Raw genomic sequence first — 25,253 nt, 5'->3', positions numbered from 1 at the left:
TCGACTTTAACCCCGCATGTAGAAGATCTTGGGGACTCTTTAGATTTTAAAGTGCTACATTAAACTGTTCATTTTTTATGGCCCGCACCGAAATTTGAACCAATAAACCTCTAGATCATTGACAATGAAGTGAGTGCCGTTGAACTATACGCCATCGGATCGACTCATGTGTTCATACTTAGGTCTATATGGGATTTTTGCGCTCAAATAGTTATACTTTTAGGGTATCCCCGTGGTTCATTTTTAGATGCATACATAACATATATTCAGTTCTAGTAAAATTATTCATTATTAATCATATTCTCCATTCGGTCCTATTCTTTGCAGCTTGGTGTCACTTTGCCACACAATTTTCCTGAAATCCTGATCCACACTGTATAATTAATTCTGGTTTCGCCAATAGAGTGCATCTTGCAGTGAGCTTTTAGTTGCTCCGGCCATGTGTCCTGCCCACTATAGGCGTCTAATTTGTATTGGATTAACTACATCTTAGGCTTAGCCTATTTCGTAGTATAGCTTCATTCTAAGTTCCATTATTATTTATTGAGCCTAATATTTTTTTGAGTATTTTTCTCTCGAATATTAATAAGAGTCTGTTCATCTGTATTAGAAAGCACTCATGTCGCAGATCCATACATTAGGACTGGGAGTATTAAGGTTCTCAATATCACTATCTGTGTTTTCTGATTAGTCTATGACTTCTAATGTGTTTAATAAGTAGATAATAACTTCTTTTTGCAAGTGCTATTCTTCGGTTTATCTGTTCCGATATGATGTTCGTGGTGTTTACCATAATTCCTAGGTAAGAGAACTGTTGTATCACTTAAAAATTATAGCTTCCAATATTAAAGTTTTGTCCCATGTTTCTGACTCTGTAGTCTGTTCCTGATGCCACGGGCTTTGTTTAGCTTTCGTTAATCATTAAGCCCACATTACCTGCTGCGGTTTAGAGTGCATCGAACATCTCCTTGGAGTTACAAGTAGTGCGTGCGACATGATTTAAATCATGCGCTTAGGCCAATATCTGAGTAGAATTATTATTAGTAATATTATATCTCTATTGTTCAGTTCTGCATCTCTTATAAATTTTCTCTGGCGCAATGTTAAAAAGGAGACATGCCAGTGCATCCCCCTTCTCAGTCTAGTCTAAATCAATTCTTCATATAAATTGATTCGTATTACGCTATCGTACGCTGGTTTAAAATCTACGAAAATGTGGAAGATGTCGATAACAAATTCCTTGGTTCGGCGATACCACTAATCCAGCCCGATCCGTCCAATTGGCCGGAACTACTGTTCCTGTCGGATCAGCATCATGATAATGTTTCAATTAATAAAATAGTTTAAATTAATAAATAAGCCAACAAATATATTAAATTCAATGTACATAACAAAAATATTGTTTTTAACAAACAGATACTCCACCACTCAATTGGCTCTGACTTTTTATCATAAATCGGCATCTTAGAATAAACTTCAAATTCAAGGAGTATGTTGGCTTTCGAACCATTCATAGAGGATATAGATGTTAAAGGTGATACAAAGTCATGGTAGCTCTTCCACAGCGTGAAAGATGAATTTGTTAGAGAATCGTTTTTTTTGTGATTTACCTTTGGTCTTTTTTTCCTAACGGTTAAAGGTACTTCATCCTCATCTTCGCTAATAATAACCACCTATTCCTATCTACTTGTTTTTCAGATTGAGGCTAATCTATATTGATTTTATTAATTTCTGTGATTTTAACACAACTTTGTTTTTAATAGCTTCAACTACAGTATTACTTAAAATAAAATGTTTTATATCTAGGATCTAACGTAGTAGATATTGTAAAATAGTCGTTTGATTCCTCATCTCAAAACCTTTTGTTCATTCCAGTAATGAGACATTCTTTCATAGTTCCAACGCCATGTAACTGTTCTATTTTATTAAACCAAAGGATAACACCTTAGTACAGCAATTGTTGGAATCACTTCTGAAATAACTCGAGTCCGTGCTGCTCATCAGTTTCGTTATCTCTTCAAAAGGTCTAAGTATCTCAAGGACAGATTGCAACAGGTTCCACTGATTATTGCTTAAACTATTTATATCCTTCTTTTTAGTAAGATAAATAGTTAAACAACGTCTCAAATAAAGCAACCGTTCTTATATGTAGAAAGTGGAGTTCCACCGTGTTTGTACATCTTAAATTTTTTTTCTGGTCTTTATTCAATTCTACTTGTATTTGCTGCATGCTAAAGATAACTGATTGAAATGAGTTGCAATTCGGCGAGCAGTACTAATCATATATGGGATCTTTAAGAATTTATACTGTCATTTATTATTAATTGCAATTTGTGTAAAACATCCCTCACGGGTTATATCTACATCTTTTCAGATATTTTTTATCTAAAAAGATGTAGCTTTAATCATATTAGCTTCGCTGTCCCTTAACAATAAATATAAATTTTTTGTTTCTCAATGACCCAGCTGTTAGCCACGGTTGCAATTTTGTCACTAATTGCAAGTCCGGTATTACTTCCTGTAAATTGATTACAACACAAAATAACATTGCGTTTTTCTCACATTTCTGAAATTCAGTGGCCTGTCACACTAATAAAACTTTTATTCGTATTTGTATTTGAACATGTCCAAATCTCTGATGTTAAATAAATAGATGCCGCTTCTTTCAAAGCTTTGAATTTTTTTTACCTAACGTATTGTAAATATCAGGGATTATTTTTTCACTTATATATTTTCTGTAGGGTGTTTTATATTGAGGAACAATAACAATAGTATTTAGCAGTCTTTTAAACCCAGCATTTTCTACCAAGGAAAACGGTTGATTATCAATACAAATCATTTTTGCAATTTTATAATAAATTCTCTCCGCGTATTTGTCATTGATGCCCCATAACGGAATATTGTTGGAATACTTCCTTATAGGTAGTTCATGATCCGGCCGGAATTGTTGGGCCCGATCCTGTTAGCGATATGAATTCCCGTTTCGGCCTGATTGGCCAGGTACTCGATCCGGTACATCCCTAATCTGGTCTGTTGTATCTGAGTCTACTTTGATATTCACTCAAAAGTTCTACATACATAGTATGGACTCAGCAGTGTGTAAATTATGTTGAGTATTTTATAAATAAATATATGGTATTCAAAAAGTTATCACTTATCAGAAGGTAATTTTCACATTCAAGCTGATCATCTTTTTTGTGCAATGGGCACAGTAAACCGATACTCCATTCTTCTGGCATTTTCCTCTCATACTCTTGTTTAGTGTTCTCCTCTATATTTGTAGAGTTGTGTGGGAATATCATCATTTCCTGGCGCTTTTTTGTTCTTTAGTTTCTGGATTGCCTATTTAGCTTCCTTTCAGCTCGGTAGATTGGTTGCATTTTCCTTTAAGTCTTTAAGTTTAATTACGTAAGGAACTTCTTCTTATCAGGTATATTTTCTTTCTTGTTTCTGCACATATTTAATCTAGGCTTGAATTCTTTTCTAACACTATTGATGTTTGTATCAAATTTTTATTAATCAACATTTTCATACCGTTGGATTTTCTTCTCTGTTATAACTGAGCTTTGTCCAGATATGTTTATAGAGTTGGTGACTTAACTACATCATTGAGGCAGTCTTTAATTACATTATACGGGGGAGAAGGCCAATGTTTTACCAGGTGCTGGTAGATATTTTTATGTACGTTTGTTTAATGGCTGTAACTTGCTTACTTACTAATGAATCATGATTCATTGAAATCATTTTACATTTCGCTTATCGGTATATTATCCTCTACCTTAATATTGCTAACAAACACCCTGCGGGTTTCTCTATTTATTGCATTTTTTATTATAGTGGGTATATTAATTAAAGATATCAATCATAGATCTCTTGATGTGTTGTAAATCAGTTAGGGCCTCCACGCACTAGGTAGCTACTCAAACCCTTACGGTTTACGGGAGATACTAGAATGCGCCTGGATTTGGATGAGAAAGGAATATGGCTGCCTTCAGACTCCGGACACTTGTGTTAACCAGACCTATCTCCAACTTGTTTAAAATGACTGTTGACGCCGAAAAATTTATTCGGGAAGTTAAAATCCGTAAGGCGAGTTGGGATATATCTTCTGAAGAATACAATGATCGCAAAGGGGAAAAAAGAGGATGGGAAGAAATTACCAATAAAGTTTGGGAGGACGATTCACCAGCCTATTCTTTATTTTGGGTTTTTACGAGACAAACGGTAAATAATTACGGCCTCTTCCACTTTCATATCGCTTTAAGTAACGGACGCAACTGGCCGTCGATTGTCTGCTCATATGTCTGCTGCCGCAGTCAGGCTGCCTAGGGCGCGAGGGCCCTTAAGCTGAATACCATCTGATTTAACAGTCCGTGTATTTTTTCATCTCCCCTTTACCGAACTAGGTAAGCATATCTTCTATTTTTCTGTTTTTAAATGTTATCCCGGATTCTTGAATGTGGTACTGCTGTCTTTGTTAAGCATATTTTCTAGATATTGATACCACTTGTTGCCAGAAATGATGCAGATAGCCATGACTGTTTTTATATTTTAACATCGTTCGAAAGTCGAAAAGTTAAAAAAAATATATTTCATGTTTATATGATATTGTCATAAAGATATTGTAAAGTTTAGGTTTACCATAGTTACCTTAAAATTTAGGTTCATTGAATTAATTCAATAAATCTTCCTATTATTTCAATAAATTTCGTTAAATTCTTATCATATCTTGTTAGAGCTATAAACCAAGTACAGTAAATTGTTTCCTTTTTTACGATATTTTTTTTCTCTTTTCCTTCGTTTTATTTCAGATCAGTCTAAGGTTTATTCGGTTTTAATTTCGAATTAAATTTTTTTATAAACATTTAATTGGTTTTGATCAACGAGTTGTATTGCGAAGGTCAGTATAATGAGGTAATGTTTGTCTGTGATCAAGGAATTTTTTATTCTGATGATTACGTGGGAAAGCAGCTCAAACATTTTTCGCATATTTATTTTCTTTATACCATATACCAAAAAAAAATACGTATGAAACATTACAATAATCAATCTTCATCCATTTTACATCTTTAAATCATAAAAATGATTTTTAATTAATTGAAAAGAACTAGTTTGTAACCGTTCAGTAAAAATGCCTGGCATGTTAAATATCAAAAATCTAGTCTACTTACTAAATGTATTTAATCGTCTTTCTTTTAGTGCGATCTCATCAATTCAGAGTGGTGAACTTCTTTGTTTTTGGTCCATCCTTCTAAACTGTTCTTAAATTTTCTATATTTTAAAAACTTCTGTAAATACATTCTCGTGGTGGCGGCGATGGGACACACCTTATATATAATTAGATTTCTTCTGTGATAGACTTCTCATTGGCCACTAGGTAGCGTACGTGAATTTGCCTTCTATGAAGACTGAAATAAACCAAATATTTATGGATTTGAATTTTTTCTCATTTTTTTGGAAGTCTGCATTTTGTGAAAGTAATAAAAACTTATTTTTGATGCGTTTTGCACGGAGAGTTAAGATTAATATCATCGTAAGCCATAATTTGTGAACAATTATTAAGAATAGTTATCTCTAATTTGGCGTCTTTTCGCCTCCAAGACTATCTTAAAAATGAGACACGCCAACGAATCTACCTGTGTAGTATTTTTTGTAGCACAAAATATGCTGATACTGATTAACCAGGTCTAAAGGCATTTTGATATTCGCCAAGAGACCCCTTTGAATACATTAAACATTTTCTAATCCTTGAAATTATCTTCCTTGTTATTTATTCCCGATCGTGGTGTTCTTGGGCAAGCATAATCTGTTTATAATAAAAATGACGAGGTTCGTTTACAATCACTTTGTCATTTCAATACTCGACATACCTACGTAGTAAGACTAAAGCATTCCAGTCAAAATACTTTATTGATATGTTTCTCAAACAAAAATAAAACTATTCGTGAATCCAGTTTTGAGTGAGTCATGAATGAATCATTTTTTATTGATTTGTGAACTTGACTATTTGAAGAATTGAACAGTAAATATGTTAATTAGCATGTTTTATTTAATTTTAGTCTGTATGTTATACCATGGTCCGTTTTGTTTTATTACAGAATTTTATCCTACAAAAAAATAAAATATTACGGAGTGGTGTTCAATCTAATAGTGTGTGTGCGTATAACAGTATAATAATTTGTTCAACGATGTTTCAAATTTATAAATATTGAATTGAAACTACCCATGAGAAAACGTAGGTAATATTATATGACAAAATTCCCATTCCTTTATATTCTATCCTTCCAGTTTTTTAAAGCCCTCTATAAGTATATTTAACTTAAAATTGACGAGTGCCGAATGGTCCCTTTCAAACAGTGTTGCAGAGCGATCAATACCACGTCCTTGGTATGTTAGAGCACATGCCAACTCCGCACACGGGCCTTTTGCTACGCTAGAATGAATATACACTCACAGACAACTATAACATATTGCCCAGATATCCTGTATACAGGATGGTAGGGTTCCGTGGATTCTGGGAATATCGTAAAAGGTATAATTTTTATATTCCAACTACACAAGTGTTAGGAGATATATTTTAAAAATAATTTTATACATATAAAAATCTAGCTTAAAAGTTTGGGAAATATTTAATTACCTATAAGTTTTAGGATGTTTTGTCGGGTACTTAGTTTATACTAATTACGCTTTTAGTGACAGACCGATCAAATTAGTTTCAAAAGATACATCGCTTTGTTGTTTTCACAGTTTTGAATGGAACTAAAAAATGAAAAGGTACCTAATCCAAAATTTTAAATCTGTTTAAAATTATGTATTAGTTTACCGGCAACATCAATTTATTTTCAAATATTCGTTGAGAAAGTCAGTCAGTTCCCTTTGTTATATTGCTAATATAATATTTTTGTTCAAAAGATTTTAATTTTTTCCAGTTAATGTATTCCCTCCTGTTTATAGAACAAACATGTCTAACTGTGATGGTCTTATATTGGTGAATAGTCCAGTCGCATAATCAGAAAGTCGTAAGTGTGATCTCATTTTTAGGGTAAAAACATAGTGTAGCGACAACGAACAAGGCTAGAGACGTTAAGTTACCACAATCGTTGCTAAAATATCTATGGATCTATTTAACATTTTTCCATACTTATTGTGTAATAAACTAAGTAATTTATACAAAAGATTATTTCTGTGTTGTCTCAGTAACCGCCAAATAGCGGCGGTAGCGGCAGTAAGCGGTTGTCTCAGTAAGCGAGTCTTGGCCGCGTTTACTATTTTTCTCCACTCTTGCAATCTTCCATTGTTGCAACTGACCCTCTGCCAACGGGCCTTTCCCAAAAGGTTTTATTTAGTAGTCTTTCATCTTCTTCTTCTTCTTTAAGTTCCATCTTCTATCGAAGGTTGGAAATCATCTTCTATCGAAGGTTGGAAATCATCATGACTATGCGGACTCTGTTGACTGCCGCTCTAAAAAGTTCTGCACTACTGCATTCAAACCATTCCCTTAAGTTCTTAAGCCAGGATATTCTTCGTCTTCCCACATTTCGCTTTCCTCGGATTTTGCCTTGCATAATAAGTTGTAATAATGCGTATTTTAGTCTTTCATCATTCGATCTCAATACATCTTCTGCCCATATATTTTTATATAGCGGTATCGGACGGCGTATCATGCCTGCCCTTACTCTGTCTAGTTTTTATTCGTTGACCCTATGACATATTTCAGCCGATGTTGTGCCCCAACATTAGTGATAAAATCGAGTATTTTTCGAGAATGGATGGATAAAAAATCTTTTGTTATTTATTTATAAAAAAATATACCATATTTAAGACGAAAATGACTAAAATATTTTATGGTATATAATATATTTTTCAATGCCAATTAATAGATAAGCTACAAGTAAAATGATTCGTGAGAATATCTGGTTAATTGTTAATAATCTATAAATAACTAATTATTTCTTGATAAGACGTAGAAGGTTGTACTGTTATTTGTGCTTTAAGTAAAATATAATATACGGAAACATGTATATTATTTTCAGTTTAATTTCAGTTTATTTTCTCTTATCCTTATATCTAATTGCCATTTGTATTTTTCTTCCTTACATTTTTAATGTTGATGATATTCTTTAATAAAAAACGTTGTTTCTGTAGCAAATGTTGAGACATACAGAACGTATTAAAGTTTATGGGACTTTATCTTTCGATATATGTTATTTATTAATCACAATTTTAATTTATTTTAACCGCATGGTTATACGCAGTACGACGATTTGTATTATAGAAAATGGATTTTTTTCTTTTACAGGTTTTTCCAAATATGAAATATATATACACATACACTCTTGCTCTTTATCCGTATTCGAGGTAACTTCCTTAATTATATTTCTCCATTACTGAAATGTCCTACGTAAACTGTCCCCCAGGTCTTTTTTGGTCTTCCTTTTACTACTCACAGGAACCCGCAGATCATCAGTTCTTGACATTGTGTCTTTGAACATGCCCAAATTATCCTAACTTATGCTCTCTCAATTGGTGCCACACATAGACTTCTTTAGACATATCTTTTTTTGTCACTCCACTTATCCATCTAAGCATTCTCATTTCCACCACATGCATTCGTTGTTCCTTTTTCTTTTAACTGTCGAACATTCAGTTCCGTACATCATAGCTGGTCTTATGGCGGTTTTATATAATTTTCCATTCAGCTTAATTGGAATTTTCCCCATTAATCTATAATACCTATCCTAGATACTTAATACTATTACTTTTCACAATCAGTTCACTATCCAAAGTTATCATTTTATTTATATTAGCTCCGTCTTTAGATGAACATTCCAAATACGCTTTTTTGTTCTACTACGCCATTATTATTCAAATCATGCTTCTTCTTTTCTATGTGACTTCATGTGAATAACGTCTGGTGCAACCATAAGATTATATTCCGTGTTATACTTGACGTGCCCTGATTTTTTTCTTGTATATATAGGTAAGGATGTAGTATCCTTTCTCAGGTATATATCCCAGCTATTGAAGCTTTCTTGTTTTGATGTCTTGTGGATTCTTGTATATACCCACAATTTGAATGCTATCAGTTTCGTATTAGTAGCATCTTCAGGGTCCACGCTTCCTTAATGTGGAGTACCTACTGCCGAAAAATATATAACATTATCAGTGTCTAACTCTTCTTGTCCTTTGGTAAAATTCAGCTTCACGTCGTTTGTATAAAGTACCTTTCTCAGTTTTTGGTTTTGTTTGATTTTAACGTTTTACCTTGAGTTGTATGTCAATTTGGCCAACCGCCAACAATACACAACAAACAGGTGTACGAGTATAACCTCCTTATTTTAATTTTAATTTTTAAAAAAATGTTTGAAACCGATTTCCGAAGTGGAAGTCGAAACGCCAAAAACAAGTAAAAAATGTAATTTTCATTACAACCAATTATTGTGGTTTAATGTTTAAGCCCATATTAACATAATAATATTTAATGTTTATTATACTCGATACTTATAATATAGATTCGGTGTTCGTAGTGTACTTGTTATTTAAGGGCAACTTTTATATATATTGAATGTAAAGAGTACTTCTCATGCACCTAGCGTATAGAGAATCCAAATTGTATGTCTTCTTGTCTGTCAAGTTTTTGGTATATATGTTTATGAATGATCTGGACTTTATCGATTTTGTATATCTTTCTTCTTCTTCTTCCTTTGTCCTATCCGTTTCGGACGTTGGCTATTAACAAGGCTATTTTGACATTGTTTACGGCACCTCTGAACAGTTCGGTCGATGTTAGTCCGAACCATTGTCGCAGGTTATGCATCCATGAGTGTCGTCTTCTTCCCGGTCCTCTCCTACTGTCGATTCTTCCTTGGACTATTAACTGTAGCAGCCGGTACTTAGTATGCCTCATAACATGTCCGAAGTACTCAAGCTTCCGTTTCTTTACGGTGAAGATTATTTCTTTGCTTTTGCCTATTTTCTGCATTACTTCCATGTTAGTGATGTGGTCTGTCCAGGATATCCGAAGAATACGGCGATATATCCACAGCTCAAAGGATTCTAGTTTCTTCAGGGTGGCTTCCGTTGTGGTCCATGCCTCTGCTCCATAGAACAAGACCGGGAAGACATAACACTTGACCAGTCTTAATTTTAGTTCCATTGAGATTTTGCTTGTGAACCACTTTTTCATATTGTTGAACGCGTTTCGCGCTTTTTCAAGTATTTCAAGCTGTTTTCAAGTTTGTATATCTTTAGTTTGTGCAATATTTTGTAATTTCTGCCCCTGCTTTTTTTTTTTTCGAAGGATTTGAGTTCTAGTTTCACTCTTTCATATTTGACTATGTCTTTGATATATTTCCCCTATAAAAAACTTTCTGTTTTTCGTTTTTCTCCGTCTTCATTATGATATTCTCAATTTTATCTAAAAGTGCCATGATATGACTTCTTCGTAGTAATTATGTCATTTCTTTAACCTTTTTATCTAGGTATATAAATACCTGGGACATGAAATTATGATTGGCAGGGATAACCAGATTCATGAACTGAAGAGAAGAATCGGCCTTGGGTGGGCAGCATTTGGAAAACTGAGAGAAACTTTTAAAAGTGAGCTGCCCACATGCCTAAAGAGAAAGGTATTTGATCAGTGCGTCCTCCCAGTCTTGACGTACGGAGCAGAAACACTTACCTTAACAAAAGCAGCAGCTACCAAACTGAGAGTCACGCAGAGAAGAATGGAGCGGTCCATGTTAGGAATAACTCTGCGAGACAGAATAACCAACGAAGACATCAGGAGAAGAACCGGAGTGACTGACATCATCGAGAAGATAGCCAGACTAAAATGGAGATGGGCAGGACACATAGCCAGAATGACAGATGGGCGATGGACAAAGAGGTTATTGGAGTGGAGGCCAAGGGAAGACAAGAGAAGCGTCGGTCGACCACCTACAAGATGGACTGACGATTTAAGAAAACTCAATAAAAACTGGATGAGAGCGGCGCAAGATAGACGGGGTTGGAAACATGAGGAAGAGGCCTATGTTCAGCAGTGGACTCTTGAGGCTGGATGATGATGATGATGATCTAGGTTGAACAAAATTAACAACTCGCCAATCTGCATATTTGCTAACAATTTAATAGATCTTCTCCTTCTTTTAGTACCTATCCGTTACATGTGTTGGGCTATTCTTTCTTTAGTGACTGCTGCTCTAAAAATCCTGTAATACTTAAGTTGAACCATTTTTGTAGCCTATAAAATCAGGAAAGCTTAATCGATCTCTTCTTTCATTGATTGCAGTATGATTTGAAAAAGTATTCAGTTTTTCATTGCGCACGTATAGGGCCTATACGAGTATATTCCAGTTTGCATTATACGGTTATGATTGTTTTGCGATCTTTTCCCGTTCTTGTTTACTCTCGTCGTCGGTAACTCCGTCTATCGAGAGATCTTTAATATGCGTGTAGCCACATAGCCACAATCTGTGTAGAAGTCGTTTAGTCCAGCGTTTCCATCGTATAGCAGCTTATATTACCACTTCGATAATAGTTAGTTCAATATCGTCATTTTTATTCTGTATGGTGGTGATACTTGTTCGTGATAGGTGTTGTTTTAAATGCTGTTGTCACATAGTTTATCTATGTTGTTTTTATTCATTCAGCATCAATTACCGAATTTTCTCAAACGTCTGTTCGAGTCTGTCTGTTCTAATCCGGACATTTTTTATTTACACAATCCTACTGCTTTCTTGATCTTGTGGAGGTTACATGAATTCTGTTTACCTTCTAGCACATCGACTTCTTTACATTGTTCTTGTGTCGTTATACTTTTAGCTTCTATAATTGCTTTTTTTATTTAGTTGTCAATTTGCCAATATGCTGCAGTATTCTTCTCTTTAACTTCTATTTGTCCATCCAACAACTTTAATTAATATACTGTCGGTCATATATGTTTTTTTCTTTATTCTTCTTAATCGGATATTGGATTAACATTTCTCTGCCCATATATTGTAAATGATTGCTGCTGATACGTCGTCAGTTGTTTCCGATCGCAATTTGTTGTTTTCGGCTATACCTGTACTTCTGGTTTGGTGTCTTTTACCTCTTAGCTTACTTCTTAGCTAACCTTTAAGTTAGTTCACATTGTTGTATTTCATAAGTTTCGGTTTGTGAAATCTCTAGGAGATATATTGCCACCTTATTTTGTATTTTATTTATATATTATAATATGTTGTTTTATCTCAATTGTTCTAATTATTTTAATTCCACAGGTTAGATTTTTTTTTAATGACATATAGATGAGTTTAAAAATAAAGACCGAGATTTATATAAAAGACAAATATTATAGGATCATCAAAATAACGACCGGTATTTATATCAAGACATTTGTTCTTTTCATCGCTTCGTTGTATAAAGTTTACGACATAGACACGGTACTGTATTATTTCGATTTGGTACTTCTAATTAAATTTTACCTTTTTTATTAAATACTAATTTGAATACTATAGGTACTACTCAAGTCGTCAGAGACGAAAATGCCGCTGAACCTCTAAAAATCATACGAACAAGCTGAATTTTGCTGAGAATATCAATTTTAGAACCCCAAAAAAGATGGAAAAAAGATTACCACTTTTACCCCCCGGATTAACTCAAAACGCCACCTATTAGGTGGGGAAAACGGAAAAAATCGATTTACCAAAAATCTGTACGCCGTAGAAAAAAATGTTTCAAATAAAAATTTTAGCTGCGATAATTCTGAACAAAAAATGTTTCGTCACACTTTTTGTGTAGAATGAACCGTTCCATAAATTAGGCTAAATTTGATCGATGGTATGAGTTATGTTGGCTTTGAGAGCCAACAAAATTCGTCAATTCTTTTTGTTGACCATCCAAAAATGGGCCTCATCGAGGAAGATGATTTTTCGATGAAAATTAGGGTCAGTTCCGACTACTCCAGAGGCCATTTAGCGAACACAGGTCGTCTGTGAAATCGACTGCCTCGGATTCTCCTGCACACTCTCACGGCCAGCGGCGATTTTTCCGGCAGATTTTGCGTTTCATTGACGTACGGGTGTTGATTGATTTACTGAACCAGTGGACCATTTATCCACCACACTGCGAATAGCAGAAAATGGGCGATATGCGCGGAACATTATTACTCGAACAGAATACCCATTTTGATAAAAAAATTTTATCATTTGCATGTGTTGTTGTACGCTATATATACTCATGGTGATTTGGCAAAATAGACTGAAAAGATGACAGCCAATTTGATCTACGTACCTTCAAAAATATGGCCGTTATCAACTGTCAAAGTTCGAAAGTCCCTATTGGAAGCATAGACGTATATATTAACATAGATCGAGCATACCGGCCCATAGACGTATATATTAACATTAACAACAATAACAACTCGAAACAGATTAGCGGATGTTTCTTGATACCACCTCGGAGATTACAGAGGCGGGATGTTCTTCTTCGGCATGGACCTCTTCTTACGTAAAGCGTAACACTTTGAACTATGCCGCTGTGGATATGCTACGTTGTTTCTCACCTAACCCTCTTTTACCAAAGAAAAGATAAGGTTAGTAACGGACCTGTGCCTCTCTTTATTCTTGTCCTATTTTCATTTCCACTAATATTCTTCTTATTAGTAATTACTACTAAACATGTATAGGTGTCTACATTCATATTTATTTCATTTTCTAATTTTGTGTCATGTGTTTCTTTTTTGCCCACTGTTAGACATTTCTATTTTAAAATATTTATTTTTAGGCCCATTGAAAGTTGAAAAGTCAATAGACAATACAAACAAAGTAAAGATTAATGTTTATATTTTGAGAATGATTTCCGAAGTGGAGATTAAAACGCCAATAAACTTATTTTAACCTTCAAATGTGGCTTATTCCCATTAAAATAGTAATTACTTTAAAATGCCACAAGAAAATAGCTTCAGAACAATGTTAAGAAACCGTTATGGGCCCAGCGTTATGCAAAATGTTCGGAGATTGGAAATTCTTTACGAAAAACTAGCACATTGTCAAAATTCGATGATAAAGAGTTTCTATGCTTGGATCGTCTATTGTAACTTATATAATAATATACATACAAAATGTGATATTTCTAGCATAATATTTGTCCACAGCAATACTTCCCAAGAGGACTCGGCCGAAAAAATTGATCCTCTGGACTTGGAAGACGGTGAAATAGAAGACGATGAGGAAGAACCCGCTCCTGAAGTTCCGGCAGAGGAGCTTCCGGTTGCCGAGGATCCAGTTCCCCTTATTCAGCCAGACGCAGCTACACCACACCTTGAACCGGTTGTTCATGGTGAAAAGGAAAAACGAAAAGACCGATCTGAACGATCGGAAAAAAGAAGACACGAAGAAAAGAATAAGAAACACATGACCGAGGCGGAGAAGAGTATATTGCATTTGAGGAAAAGGGAGGAAATGCAAAGGAAGAAATGGGAGAAGCTGAGGCCCAAAGATACAGATGTTTTAGGTAAGAACTTTTTTTCATTATATCTCTCTGGCATAATATGGATAATACAGTATTTAACTTAATCTTCTTCTTCTATTTTCATCTCTTTCTAAACTTATGCTTGTTCTTCCATTGTTGACTTATCTTGGGCTATTCTAACAATTATAGTTTCTCTCAATCTGATAATGTGACTTACATTCTTCTTTTGAAATTGCACCCATTCATTTATGTTTTTCTGATTCTGCTTGATCTGTCAACCAGTGTCTTTCCTATTGTTTTTCTTAGAATTCTCATTTTTCGTTTCGATGTTAATTGGCTTTTTTTGTGGCGATATTTTCATATTAAACTCCTTAGCCTTCCTGTTGAATAATGTAGCATTCTCTGTAAGTCATCTTCATTATCCTTGTGAACTTAATCCAATAAGGTAATATGTAGTACATCAGGACAAGCTATCTGCATTATTTTAAAGTGGATCTGGCCTTATTAAGTCTTTGAAAGTTTTAACTTTTTAGCAAGAGATATAAAACTTCTACAGCTGTTTTTTTTGTCAAGACACTACAAGAAGAATATTGAATACATCATGTTCTTATTCCTATTAAGCATATTCTCTGTAGATTAGCTTGCAGGTTTATTTACCCGTCAATATTTTCTGGAAGTGATCTTTTTTTGTTACCATTTAACTAATCCTCGGTTTTGAATTTTTATATATCCTAGTTTTTGTTTCCGAAATCTTCCGAAATTTCCTGTCTGTCTTATTCATTTGTACTTTGTCTTTCATAGTTTATTGGTTAGATAATTTGCTAGCTAGTAACTAGAGGATCGCCAAAAAAGATAACACAATCATGGAATTAATTACTATTTAACTGAGAATAAGCCACAATTAAAGGTTAAAATACGTTTATTGACGTTTCAATTTCCACTTCGGAAATCGTTCTCAAAATACAAACATTTACTAATGTTTGTATTTTGAGAACGATTTCCGAAGTGGAAATTGAAACGTCAATAAACGTATTTTAACCTTTAATTGTGGCTTATTCCCAGTTAAATAGTAATTAATTTAAAATGCCACAAGAAAATAGCTTCAGAACAATACAATCATGGAAGGCTAACATATGCGTATCACCATCCATCTAAAGCTCTTTTTTTTTATTACAGATGATGACTTTGCTAAAAATATTGAGAAAACATTAGCCACAATCCTAAATAAGAAAGAGAAAGAAGCAGCCGCCTTTGCTAGCGCAAGTGGCGAAGATGCAGAAAAAGAAAGAGATCCAAGTGAAGACAAACGTGGAAAGAAACGGCGGAAAAGCGAAAGGGATAGAAAAGTGAGTAATGAAATTATTTTCTGTAGTTAATATTCGATTATAAAATATTTCTTTTAGCATAAGCAAAGAAGACTGCACTCTCCGAAGTTAGATGTCATCGATGAAAACGAAATGATTGACATGCGAGGTGGAAGCCCGAAATTAGAAAATAGGCTGGATTTTGCTCATTCCGTCCATTCGGAGGAGAGTAATGAATCGGAACACGCAGAAGACCAGAACAAAGTTCACGACAGAGATGGGAAAAAGAAAAGAAAAAAGAATAAAGGCAGAGATAGGGACAGGACGAAAAATAGAGGAGATAACCAAGGTGATCAACCTCTTAAGGATGCACAAGGAGTTTGTGTCTTTTATCTCCAAGGAAAGTGTCAAAAGGTAATATAATTAGAATTTATTGTTTTTAGTCATTAAGATTTATCTTTTTTGTTTTTAGAGCGATTGTCCCTATTCGCACGAGGCTGTTCCCCCAATGAAACTGGAACTCTGCAAGTTCTATCTGATGGATTGTTGTGCTAAAGGTGACAAATGTTCTTATATGCATTCTGAATTTCCTTGTAAATTTTACCATACAGGTTTGAAGTGTACCCAAGAGGACGACTGCAAATTCGCACACGGAAGGCCGTTATCTGAAAGTAAGTTATTTTTCAAACAAAGATTTTTCTACAACAAAAAGAAAATGGAAACAAAGATTTCTAATTTAGTTTGTTTCAAAAACAAACTAAAGTTTTCGTAAATTTGTGTCATATAATGACATCAATCAATATGAATAAGTTACAAATATTTCTTGATCACTTTTATTTGCTTTAAGTTTTCCTCTAATTTCATTTTTGATGTAACTCTAATCCTTTTTGTTGGATACATGTTGGGCTGCAACTATATTGCCACTGATGCAGTCCTATATATTTTGGGTAAATTTTTGTGTTCAGGTAAGAGTACCATTTGATGAAGATAATTTAATAAAAATCGTAGTATATCTAACACTCAAGCTGACTATAAAATATTGGAATCAAGAGGACCCACACTAATCGAGCACCCTATTAGAAACGTACACGTCATTTCCATATTCGCTCCGTGCGTGACCATGATAAGGGTACTTTGAAACGATGCCAGCGTGCGTAGCGGCGAAATATGACAAAATTGGCCCTACCTTTTTACGCATAAATTTTATCAAAAATGTGTGCAAATACATATTGCGTATTTAATTGTGCTAATAATAGCAAACATAGTAAGTGTAGTTTTTATAGGTTCCCAAAGATTACATATAAATTAGAGAAAAGAAAAAGATGAATCCGTGCTATTAATATGAAAAATTAAATATCACATAACTTTATTTTTATGCAATTGAAATAGGAAAAATTTAAATAATTTACCTTAAATGATATTTTATAAGGCTTCAAGCCAACTGCAGAGTGCCTGATGACTTTAGCTTTTATATTATAACTTTTACTATTACTGCTTTTTAAATGTATGCAGTACTAGATTTTTCCCTTTCTTTTCCGTTTGTGGTTGAAAAGATATTATTATGATGAATTTTGAGAAACCCAGTTTTTAATACTACATGTATTTTGTACATAAACTAAAAAAATATAATTAAAAAGTTAATTATTAATAATTGTCAATTTCGCATGTATTTAACAATGTCAAACATATGTCATATGTTTAACCTGAAAATTGGTAGGTCCAAAACTGTCAGATGAAGGCGGTAGGTGTCGCGTCAGTCACGCACGGAGCGAATAAGGCTAAACGTAGTTAAATTATCAGATGAAGCAATGAACTACGCCTGTCAGCGTTTGTTACACACAAAGTACGTATGGATAGAACTATTATGAGATGACTTCGCGCGTAAAATGCCTTGCAAGTTTTTAATAGTGGTGAAATTCAAGAAAAATAAAAAAATGGTGCTTTTACATTTTGATTACCAGTTTATTCTATTTAATACGTTGTGCCAATTGAAAGTCTTTGTTTGCTTTTTCGATAACATTATATATTTATTTTGTGAGGTTATATACATAACAAGAACATTTTAATGCCTGTTCATAGTAAAATAAAGGTAGAAAGTATCGGCGTAGCTCGCAACAAGGGAAAAAATAATAAAATATGTATAAAAGATGGAAGGCAACCGTAAATACGTATTTCTGACTAATCTGAGATTGCCATTCCTGAGCTTGCCTTGGTATTCTGTTCTCTAGTATACTCCTTTCGTCGTAAGCCGTACCAGCTTAATTGCTTTGTTGTGATGTCATCGATTATCATGTGCTTAATCCCCATGATTTCTTGAACTAGATATTCCCGCCGATCGTCGACAGAAGTCTATTTTTGTTTCTCTAAGTGTTTTTTTGGTATTCTCCTTCTACTTGATTTTTTATTATTTTCTCGTATTTTCGGCTAATAGAACTGGTAACTGCGATTCCACTATAATTCTCGAGTTTCTATATGTCTCCCTTTTTATGAATAAGGCTCACATATGACTCTTTCCATTTCTCTGGTATTTCAAGCTTATTTAGGCATTCCTGGGACACTTGTAGTCGTTGAATAATACTTTCGGTCCATATCTCCATAATTAACGAGTTCTGGAGGTATGTTTCTTGGACCGGATCATTTGCCATTCTTTGTTTCTTTCTTTCAATTTGATGGCTTGTATATCGTCAGAGTTTAATTGTTAGAAGGGTTCTCTGGTTTCTGTTAGTAGTTTTTCGAAGTTTTCTTCCCATGTTTGTGGTGTTATAGATTGAATGACGTGTCTTTCCTGCTTTCCATGCTTTCTTAGATTTTTTAACAGCGTCCACCTTTTTCCAAGGATTTCTTCGTTTGGTTGTTCGAAAAAGTTTTCTTTTACATCAAAAATACCAACGTCGTTCATTGCGTAAACTGCGAGGATGGTAAAACAGTAAAAGTAAGATCTAGTATTTGGGTTTTCAGGTCGCACAAATGTCTCTAACATGACTTAACGGCCACTTACGTATCCGGGACCGACGGCTTTACGTGCCATCTGAAGCACGGTAGCCACTTAGTTAAATTAGAAATTAAAAAATTTGTCAATGTCAGGAATCGAACCTGAGTCTTCCAGTTTTTTATATTAGTAACATAGGCATTGCCCTATGGCCGCCATATGTTAGGTGCCATGATGCTAATCCTATATCCTTTTATGTACATGCTCATCTTTATCATTCTTTCATGAATACCTTCCCCCGATGTTATATATATTTTTTGAGGCGGTGGCACTACCATAATGGCAGTGGCGGCTTTGGGGGTAGGCAGGATAGGCCGGGCCTACCCAATAATTTTAAGAGCTTTAAAATTGAAAAACATATATTCAAAAATCATGTTAATGCATGTAAATAACTTTTAAATGTACTAAATCACTCAATACTTTAGCGTCCGTTAAAAGAACTATGTTATTATATTACCACAGAAAGCATCGAATCGTATTCAGTCATTTTAAATATCATTAATAGGCCCGATCGGAACTGGCCGACCCAGCTCACATAACATCCCCGTACAAAAAGCGTTTGAAGTTAAGCAGCTTGCCGGACAACGATTTTATATTGTCGTGTTTATGCTTGCTGTTTAGGCACCAGACGATCGGGCCTACAACGACCATCGTTGTCACTTGTAACGTAATTATCGAATTGTAATATAAATTCTCTTTTAAATTATGATAAAAAAATATGTAACATAATCTATAATTGTAACATATTTTTAAACAAACAACACAATTGCAAAGAAGTGCACGGTTGCCCGAATAAATTTTAAAAAATTCGTAAAATTCGAAGAAAAAAAATCTCATTTGCATGATTTCTATATCGCCTGATTGTATGCAACTTATATATGTGAGATTGTTTTATAACTGATACATAAAAATGATAGAAAAAAAATATTTAGAATGAAAGGCCTACTCCAACATTGCGTATTGACCAAAAAGATGGGAAAAAGGTGCGTACTTTTAATTGCTCTTGGTATGATGTCTAAAAATGGTTTTCTGGAAGTATTACGAAAAACAGACTATATTGTTGGCCGTGTTTAATATTTTCTAATAATAAATGTGTATGGAATTGTGAAGGATACTTTGATTTAAAAAATATGCCTGCATCCTTAAAAAAACATTCCAGTTGCAAGGAACATTTAAGTAATTTCCTGTCCTTTAATTAAGGATATACAGAAGAGGGTGTTTTCTGTTCGCGATTTGCTAGATGAAAAATCAAAAATTGCAAAAATTAGATACAACGCAGAAGTTAAAATAAACAGAGAAATCATCAAAAATTAGTTAGGGGTTAGTGTCCGTCACTGATTACACATAGCTGTTATGTAATTTGCTGGCTTGGCCTACCCAAAATTTTACCACACCAGCCGCCACTGCATAATGGATAGGGTACCTTGTTAGGCTCTTGTTCTTTTCTCCTGTGGTAGAAGTGGTCGTATCCCCCCTTTTTCAAATCCTTGACCCTTTAGTTCAGTTTCCGTAATAACTGCTATGTCTAGATTTATTTTGGTAAATTACTCCACGACTACTTAAGTTTTCTTTGAAATTCCTTGGACGTTCCATGTTGCAAAGTTTATTTTTCTTTCAGTTTCGAGGCCAGATTTTGGAGTTTTTAACCTTTTACATTTTTGACGAGTATCGAAGGATTAGCTCAATACGTCAATCCTAAAAGCGGGGAACCTGGGAGTGATTTTTGAATATTCCTTCTCCAAGACGTTTGCATTCTCTGCAACTGAAGAGTATCGTCTGCCCTTTTCTTAGTAGTGCTTCATAATTTGCTATAATTTTTGAAATTTGAAACAATATACTTTTCTTTCAATTTTACGAAAATCGTTGTGTAATTATCTAATTTCATTTACCAAATCGTAACTACTTGTGAATAACTAACACGTTATGTAATCAAATCGTTTACAGGTCTGAAACAGATTCTCTTCAAACACATAGAAACAGCTCCTCGAGAGATACTGGGCGGTTTTCCACGTATGAATCGGGAGGAAGCTTTGAACATGATCAACGAAAGACAAGTCAAACTGTACGACCAAGATAAAGGACCGGGAGTCGAGAACAAACCGGAAGGTAAAGGTGGAATACCGTCTTTGTTTGATATTAACGTACCCATACCCCCTGAGTTGTTGCAAGGATGTGATGGTTAGTTTTGTTTTTATTTTTATTTCTTTTATATTTTATTTAACTTTATTTTACTTTTAACTTTTTATTTTATTTACTAAACGTATTGAAATATGCACATATTGTAGTATGCACATTTTGAAATGCATTAATGTATTATCTTAGATTTTCTAATGATATCTACAAAATAGCAGTTCAGATATTGGACAGAAGTCAAGAGAATTTGCCATTAGGTTTTGATATGGTTCAAGCATATTTTTTAAATAATTACGTATGAAAAGTGGTTCTATATTATCTTATTAATGCAACATTTTTATTAAAAGTTAGTCAGTAGTCAATAGTCGGTTAGTTAAAAGTAAAAGTATGTCAGTTACCAGGAAAACCACTAATTGACTAAAATTTTATCAACCTATATATCTGTAGTAGGTATTTTGAAATTGTTAGAAACACTGCTGATGAACTGAATAAAATCAATAATTGAATGGAAGTTCCTATTATCTGAATTCCTTTTTAGTTTATATAGAAAACGCCAACATGTATTTATCAAGGACATATAATGATCAAGTTGTAACGATGTGAAATAGCTAAAAAATCTATAGAATACAACCGACAAGTATAATGTAGACCTAGAAAAGGCATTCGTCAGACTACATCCATCAAATGCAATACATCAACTGTACTACAATATATGAGCAATATAAGATACCATAACACTGATAGATAATATAAAAGTAAGAAACAAACTGAAGCAAATGTACAGACAGAACCAAAATAACGAAAATAAAGATAATGCATTATGAAGATGACAGCGCTGATAGCAGTTTAACATCAAGAATTATTTTTTATAAATACATACTTGTTTGGGAAAGTATTTAGTATTTATTTACATATTTTGCTTTAATATTTTTATTACTGTCCCGCTCGAAGGGCCTAATAGTAGAGCAATAAATAGACCACATATATTTGAAGCTGTATTACATTTGGACAACAAACCGGAAGTTTTGCAATTTTAAAAAATCCGAGATCCCATAAACGGGGGGACAAGGAAGTTCCCCAAAAGGAATATTTTATTAACAGAACCATCAAGAGAGCCCAAAGTTGGATATTAAAAGTGGAGAAAATGTATATTTCCAGATACTAATCAAGATAAGATTGAACCCAGCAAAATGCTAAAATCGATACTTCGCTAGTAAAATGCTTATCGTATCTTTTCTATATTATTTTAAGCTTAATTTTTGTGTTTATTTTGAGTGAATGAACCCTAATTTTATATGCCAAATTTACAGAAAATTATAAAAATTAAATAAAAGGTCGTTTAAAAGTAAAAATTCGGAAAAAGTATTTTATATATCTGGATTTTTTATAACCCTATTTATTAATTTACCATTTCCGTGCACAGCTTATTCTTAAATCGTAACAAAACAGTTGCCTATTTTGTTCAGAGTTCATTCAATGTGAGAATTTCCTTTCTTCTGGTAGTTTTTTTATTTGTGAGTAAATTTTAATGTACTACTTGAAATAGAGTGATCATTTATTTACAAGATAACTTAGTAAGATACCATCCTTCATTAATAACCAACTATCTGAGGCTTACTATATAGTCCAGGTAGGATCTGTTTTGAATTGGACAGTTTCCATAGGAGTCTATTTTTTGCTTTAATCGCTTCAAGATGTATCTTTTATCAATAATCACGGTATGTAGATCATGTAATCATTTTTCGCCTAGAAAAACTTTAGAATACGACTGAAACGAGTGCTAAATTTCGTTAGGATCTGTTAAATAGTTTTTGCATAATAATTTTGCAATCTAGGGTCCACAAACAAAAATTACAAATTTGCAAAATTATGCTGGGTCCAAAATAAGCACTAATAGTCAAAAGATTCGCGAATTTTACACATATCAATTTCAAAATTTGTACACTTATGTACCATGAACTTTGATCAACTTTTTACGCGAAAAAAATTTTTATGTAAATCTTCCGAAAACAGTTCTTGTGTTAGTTGTATCTTAAAACAGTGATACCCATTCCTTTTGAGAACTCGCTGGACAGTTCGAGCATTCACATTAACTTCTCTAGCAATTTGTACACTATTGCAGAGTTCACTAGCTTCCACAAAAGCACAAATATCAATATCCCTGTTTTGACGCTCCTCATCGACAGATCTAACACGTGGTTCATTACCTTCATGACACTTTTTACAACTGTTTACACATCTCGAAGTTTGAAAATGTGTAATGGTATTTTTAACTGTTGTAACACTTGGTGGGGGTCTATTTTCGAAGGCAACAATAAATAAATCAATTACTTCGTGTATCGAATGACCCTGAAAGTACCATGTTACAAGTTGCACTTTTTCTTGAACGGTATACAACGTAATAGGCATTTTATTAATTATTTGTTTATTCTTTCAGAACTTCGTTTGAAATTTTTAATGTCAATGTGACAATTACGACAATTTGTACCTACTGTGAAATGAATATAAAGGTGGAAACGTGTAACATGTCACAGCGATTGCTATTGTGTTGTATGGTCAATAAAACAATGTCGTGGTCTGTATAAGCCAAGAAATTGTTTATAATTAAAATAAAAAATAGGCTCTCTTCTAGTTGACGCATTTTAATTTTTCAAAGTGTGTTTGAAAGCTTGAATCCTACTTTATATACAAAAAAAATTCCGACCATAAGTGCTTATTTTGGGCCCAGCATAATTTTACTACTTATAATGTTTGTTTACGGACCCTGGGTTCCAAAAGTATTACGCAAAAACTATAAAACCGATTCTTACGAAATTTAGCACTCGTTTCAGTCGTATTGTTATAAAGTTTTTCTAGCTAAAATATGACGACTGTAAGTTGTATTTAAAAGGTCAAAAAAATTCAAAGAAAAACCTTCATTTCTTGCACTTTTTTTTACCAATTATTGCTATTTTTTAAATAATAAACATTAAATTTTCAATTTATAGCTATAATCATATGTAAAATTGAAAAACAAAACTTTTATTTTTTATAATTTTTTTTTCGTAAAAGCAATATCTCTAGAGTTATAGCGAGAACATGGGTGCAAAAAGCAAAAAATTTAGATTTATTTCAGGTTTTGTTAAATAAAAAAATAAGCACAAGTTTTGCGACTGGCGCATATAGTTAATAGTAATGCAAGCTACATCCTGAAGTGATTATTATGGTCTGCTTTTCGACAGATGCCGCTTGGACTAATACTACAGCCCTCTGAAACTTACTTGTCTACTGTTCTTGTGTACGCCATTTGATCTTCCATGAAATTGTTTATGCCAAAATGGCAAACCTGTCTTTGATGGTTTATTGTCCATAACGGGAAAGCAGTGTTTTTAAATTTCAGCTTGGCCAACTTTTTCTTTCGTTTTCGTGAGAATAAAGACTGATATTGGCTGCACGAGAAAAGGCGATTGGGCGAGTCACATAAGGGACCACTTCCACTACAGAACTGTTTACCTCTAAACAGTTTATATTACTCTCAGAACAGAAAGATCGTTTCATATTTGGTTCTCAGTTAATCATCATCAACCTGTATGCGTCCACCATTGGACATAGGTCTCCCTCAGCTCTTTACATCTGTCTCTGTCTTGTGCGGCTTGCATCCAGTTATTGCTAACATGCTTCAGGTCGTCAGTCCGTCTAGTTGGTGGGCGTCCTCTGCTCCGTATTGCTTCTTGCCTTGGCCTCCACTCTAAAATACGTTTTGTCCATCAGTTGGATGATAATCTGGCGACGTATCTTGCCCAATTCCATTTTAACGACGCGATTTTTTCGATAGCGTCTGTTGTTTTTGTTCTACTACGTATTTCTTCGGACTCTCTGCTATAAGGATGATGTCATCTGCAAATTTCAAATGACTGAGCTTTTCTCCATTTATGTTGATACCATGCTCGTTTAGATGTACCTTCTTACAAGTATGTTCTAAAACCGTCGTGAATAGCTTTGGAGAGACTGTGTCACCTTGCTGTACTCCTCGCTGCATACAGAATTTATTTGTTTTTTGTTCAGATAGTCTTACGGTAGCTGTGGCATTTTGGTAGATATATTTGATTATGTTCGCTAGTGTAGCGATGATCTATTCGGCATTCTGTCAATGCTTTTAACATTTTTTGATGGCTTATGGTATCTCTCTGAACCTTTTAAAACAAATAACGGGCTACGTCAGGGAGACCCACTCTCCTGTATACTATTCAATCTAGCTCTGGAAAAAGTAATACGTACGTCACAAATCACAACTACCGGTTCAATATACGAGTATAACAAATCTGTGCAAACCCTAGCATATGCTGATGATATCAATCTTGTTGGGAGAACGGAAAACGCAGCACGAGAGGCGTACC

At 34.0% G+C, this 25,253-nt stretch overlaps 1 protein-coding gene across 1 annotated transcript in view; it reads left to right on the top strand.

The window, feature by feature from the left end:
* The first annotated feature begins 6,479 nt into the window (after window positions 1-6,479).
* su(sable) (suppressor of sable RNA-binding protein) overlaps window positions 6,480-25,253 on the top strand; it is a 35,024-nt gene continuing 16,250 nt past the window's right edge. The window contains 7 exon segments of the mRNA XM_072526219.1: window positions 6,480-6,532; window positions 14,135-14,493; window positions 15,628-15,797; window positions 15,855-16,169; window positions 16,228-16,312; window positions 16,367-16,426; window positions 20,689-20,922. Of these exon segments, the coding sequence (XP_072382320.1) occupies window positions 6,495-6,532; window positions 14,135-14,493; window positions 15,628-15,797; window positions 15,855-16,169; window positions 16,228-16,312; window positions 16,367-16,426; window positions 20,689-20,922 (1,261 nt within the window). The 5' untranslated portion in view covers window positions 6,480-6,494.

This window comes from Diabrotica undecimpunctata, chromosome 3, assembly GCF_040954645.1.
Source record: "Diabrotica undecimpunctata isolate CICGRU chromosome 3, icDiaUnde3, whole genome shotgun sequence".
In the NCBI taxonomy this organism is placed as follows: domain Eukaryota; kingdom Metazoa; phylum Arthropoda; class Insecta; order Coleoptera; family Chrysomelidae; genus Diabrotica; species Diabrotica undecimpunctata.
Note: the sequence above shows the minus strand (reverse complement) of the source record. Positions and strands in the feature narration are given on the sequence as shown.